The sequence below is a fragment of the Sitophilus oryzae genome, unplaced genomic scaffold (assembly GCF_002938485.1).
Source record: "Sitophilus oryzae breed Bouriz unplaced genomic scaffold, Soryzae_2.0 scaffold_1441_pilon_pilon, whole genome shotgun sequence".
NCBI lineage: Eukaryota > Metazoa > Arthropoda > Insecta > Coleoptera > Curculionidae > Sitophilus > Sitophilus oryzae.
This window is the reverse complement of record NW_022146106.1, coordinates 2568181-2572080: the sequence shown is the minus strand read 5'-3', so window position 1 is coordinate 2572080 and position 3900 is coordinate 2568181. Positions and strand designations below refer to the sequence as shown.

The 3900-nt window shown below is 32.9% G+C and overlaps 1 protein-coding gene across 1 annotated transcript in view; it reads right to left on the bottom strand.

The window, feature by feature from the left end:
• Positions 1 to 352: 352 nt before the first annotated feature.
• LOC115876994 (ecdysone receptor-like) overlaps positions 353 to 3900 on the bottom strand; it is a 924397-nt gene continuing 920849 nt past the window's right edge. Inside the window, exons 9-10 of the mRNA XM_030893049.1 lie at positions 3562 to 3784; positions 353 to 903 (exon numbers count right to left, since the gene is read on the bottom strand). Of these exons, the coding sequence (XP_030748909.1) occupies positions 653 to 903; positions 3562 to 3784 (474 nt within the window). The 3' untranslated portion in view covers positions 353 to 652. The remainder of the gene's footprint in view (positions 904 to 3561; positions 3785 to 3900) is intronic.

Sequence of the window (3900 nt, the reverse complement as noted above, 5' to 3'; positions counted from 1 at the left end):
AATGACATGGATTGACTATTTCCATTTTAAATATCTCGAGAACCATTAGTCGTAGCGATTTTTACCAGGAGACATTTTTTATATAAAAAATTACGGAAATGTATATTTTTCACTCAGTAGTTTTATACAGGTACGTACGAAAAGTTATTACTCTTCAAACCAGTTAAAACACATGTACGTGGCGCCCCCTACAAATACGAACCATATTGACGTCAAAATCAAATTTCTCGTATAAAAAACTTGTAGATACCAATTTTCATACAAATATTGACGTTACTTCAGAAATTATCTAGAAAAAAAATCAAAATAAAAATAAAATTTCTATACCCTGTATCTCTGAAACTAAGCGTTTTAGGACATACATTTGTACGAAGATTTTTACTTATTTTTATAAAGTTTCCGGAATACAGTTCGGACCACTCTGTATATACGCTCAATGCAACAACGTTTCGTCTAGATGCCGTCCAACTTTAGTTAGTCAATATAGTATTATTATTATTATTAAAAAAAAACGTATAATTTTACAATATTTCACAGCCAACTGGTGGTGGTGCCCGCCGTACTTTCTCGCGCAGAACGCCACGCAGCAGCGAACAGACGGAACACCACCCGCGCCGGTACTTCGCCCGGTCCGGTGCCTCCTTTCCCTCCACTATGTCTTCACGTCCACGTCCCATATCTCGGCGAGGAAGGGCGGCAACTTTTTGTTTTTCAGCTTCAACGAGAAACACATTTCGGAGTTCTGGTTGCCGAGCGTCCGCAGCTCGGTCAGGACCGAGACGAGTTTCGCGAAGATGACGTGCGCGCGCGGCTTTCGCCGGTTGTCCACGTACGCCCTCAAGGCCTCCAGGTAGATCTCCTGGATCTTCTCCACCTTCCAGCCCTCCATTAACGATGGTCGTTCTAGAAATGAAGAAAAAAGAATCATTAGTCGAGTATCAAATATCGTAAAGATTTAATATCATAGTACAGGGTGGCGCCTCTCATACGTCGCCGAGGCTCCAAGGAGAACGACAGTTTGTATTGCAATTAAATTTTGTTTATATATTATGTAGGTTAATTCAGAGCACTTGTTTAAAAATATAGAGTGTTTTACAGGGTGTCCCCAAAAAAAGTTACATATCAAAGTTGTGTTTTTGTAATGGAACACCCTATATATTAATTGATTTTTGTATTCTGGGAGAAAAATCAAGGTGAGTTTTATAAGAGAAGTATATGACTATAATGTGAGGTTTTTGACATATTTAAAATTTTCTAGAAATAAAGAACAATTTTTAAATTACAATAAAAGCTACCTAAATTGGAATTTACCCGATATAGCCTAATATGTAGTTAAATTAACTATTGTACTTTAAATCAAATTAAAACTTGATCCAAAATGTTATACAGGGTGAGACAAAATTAATATTGAACATTGGTCACCTTTAAAAGCATGTTACTTTTTTATTTTAAATGGATCCCAGTATATTATTCTGATATTCAATGGAGAATTCATGTCTCTTCAAAATACTATTAAGGTTGCCTACCCCTCAAACAAAGATTTTCCTAGTTATTTTCATTTACATTATTTGAACTGAGTTGATCTTTAATATTTGATAAAATCTAGGTGGCTGTGATATGTCTGACGTTACTTCAGCATAGTTGTCTAATTAGTCTATCTTTAACAACTAGTTATCATTTTGTGTCAGTTAAAATACAAAAATTTCTTAGAAATGTGCCGAAAATGCAAATTTATCCTACATCAGAAAGAACTGATCTGATTCTATTAGATGGTGAATGCAGTGTGCATTCACCAATTAATAGAATTTAAGTATTCTGCTCCTGATTTTATCTAGTCTGGGTTTTTTATGGGGATATGTTAAAGACAGTGTTTACAAAACTCGACCAACTATTGTCGACAACATGAGAGAAATTATTGTAGCTGCTTTTCGAGGTAGAACTCCACATATATCTTAAAATGAAAAGATCCTTTTGGAAAAAACAATCATTTCATGCAGTTAACAAGAAAGGAAGCATTTTGAGTATTTAATTTCATCTAGCTAATTTTTGTCATATAATTATAGGTTTATATCTAGTTTTAATTCTGTAATAATTAAAATATGTTTTAAACGTGTATCTATTTATTACCGTTGAGTATTTTACTCTACAATCTTTAATTTTTGTTAAATTAATAAAAGGTATATCACACAGCCACCTAAATTTTTTCAAATAAATATCTATTGACGCATAATCATAAAAATTAAAATATCTAGGAAAATATTTGTCTGAGGGGTAGGCAATCTTAATAATATTTTGAAGATATATAAATTCCCCATTGAACACCGAAAAAATATACTGGATGTTCCATTAAAAATAAAGGAGTAACTTGCTTTTAAAAGTGATTAATGTTCCATATTAATTTTGTCTCACCCTGTATAACTTTCCGGGTCAAATTTCAATTTGGTTTAACATACAATGGTTACTGTATTTAAATATCAGGTTATACAAAGTCAACTAAAATTTAGACAGTTGTTATCGAAATTTAAAATTTACTCTTCATTTTCACAAAATGTGAAATATGTCAAAATCCTTAGATTTTAGGTATATGCTTTCTTAATATAACTCACCTTTATTTTTTTCCTAGAATCCAAAAATCAATTAATATATAGGGTGTTCCATTAGAAAAAACACAACTTTGATGTGTAACTTTTTTTGGAGACACCCTGTATAATTCTATATATTTTTATAAAATGCTTTCAGTTCACCTACATACGCTACCAAAATTTCATTTCGATATAAACTACCGTTCTCCTTGGAGCTTCCGCGGCGTATGAGAGGCCTCACCCTGTATAAGGAAACTAGTAATTTTACTCCTTGTCAAATCCTTTGTTCTTTTTCTGCCACTTTATAATATGACCTTGTTCTCATATCCCGTGACCACTGACGTAGCTGTATAGTCGTAGTCTATTAATTAGGCAAAGTATAGTCGTAGCACTCGCCATAGTTTTCCCCAAGAGTATTTACGGAAAATTAAGTTTACAATAAAATAAAATAAATTGATCATCGAGTAAAATTTGCTTGAAAACAGAATATTTTCACATTTCGTGTAGTAACAATTCTTCTGTATCTGAAAATCTTCTGATGGGAAGAAATGCGCAAAAAATATATAATGACATATTTTTATATTATTATCTATTTCAAAGATTTTCTACAACTTTTTTTTTAATTTAAAACAAGTTCAATTTTAACATTATTGTGTTTGTTTTCTAGTAATAATCTAGTAATTTCTAGTAATATAGGTTAGGTGATTTTCATTAGATACTAGTACATTGAGAGAATTTCACTCTAACTTCCAATATTTGCTTTACATTTTCTGTCATATAAATTACATTGATTGACAAAGAAACCCAGAAAAACCAGCCTTCTCGCGCTGCTGGTTAGTTTGGTGACAGTTTATTAATTGAATTTTTCAGAAACCAGTGTTCCGTAATAAGAAAATTTCAGGAAACCGATAGAAACGGAACATAAAAACCATAACCAAGGTAAGCAACGGAATATACCCTAACTCTCTCATCCCCTTACCTGAAAATATGACAATGGCTGTTAATAAAGCGTATTCGGCATTGTCAATTTTCATCGAGTACATCGTCCTGCAAAAATGCAAGAGATCTTCGATGGTATCTCCCATTCCTGCGAGATTGTAACTGTCCCTGGAGTAGGGCTGGTTATTTGAGAACAGAATGGAATCGGTTCGATAGTCGTATCTCCTGGCCATCCTGAACATCATTACTTCACTGGAACATGCCTAAAAATAATTTCATTGTAGATCTATCAGGGTTGTTCACCAAATACGACACCGAGTATTGTAGCTAAACGATTAGATTTTTAAAAATTGTAAGTTTTGGGTTCGTTGAAGAACTA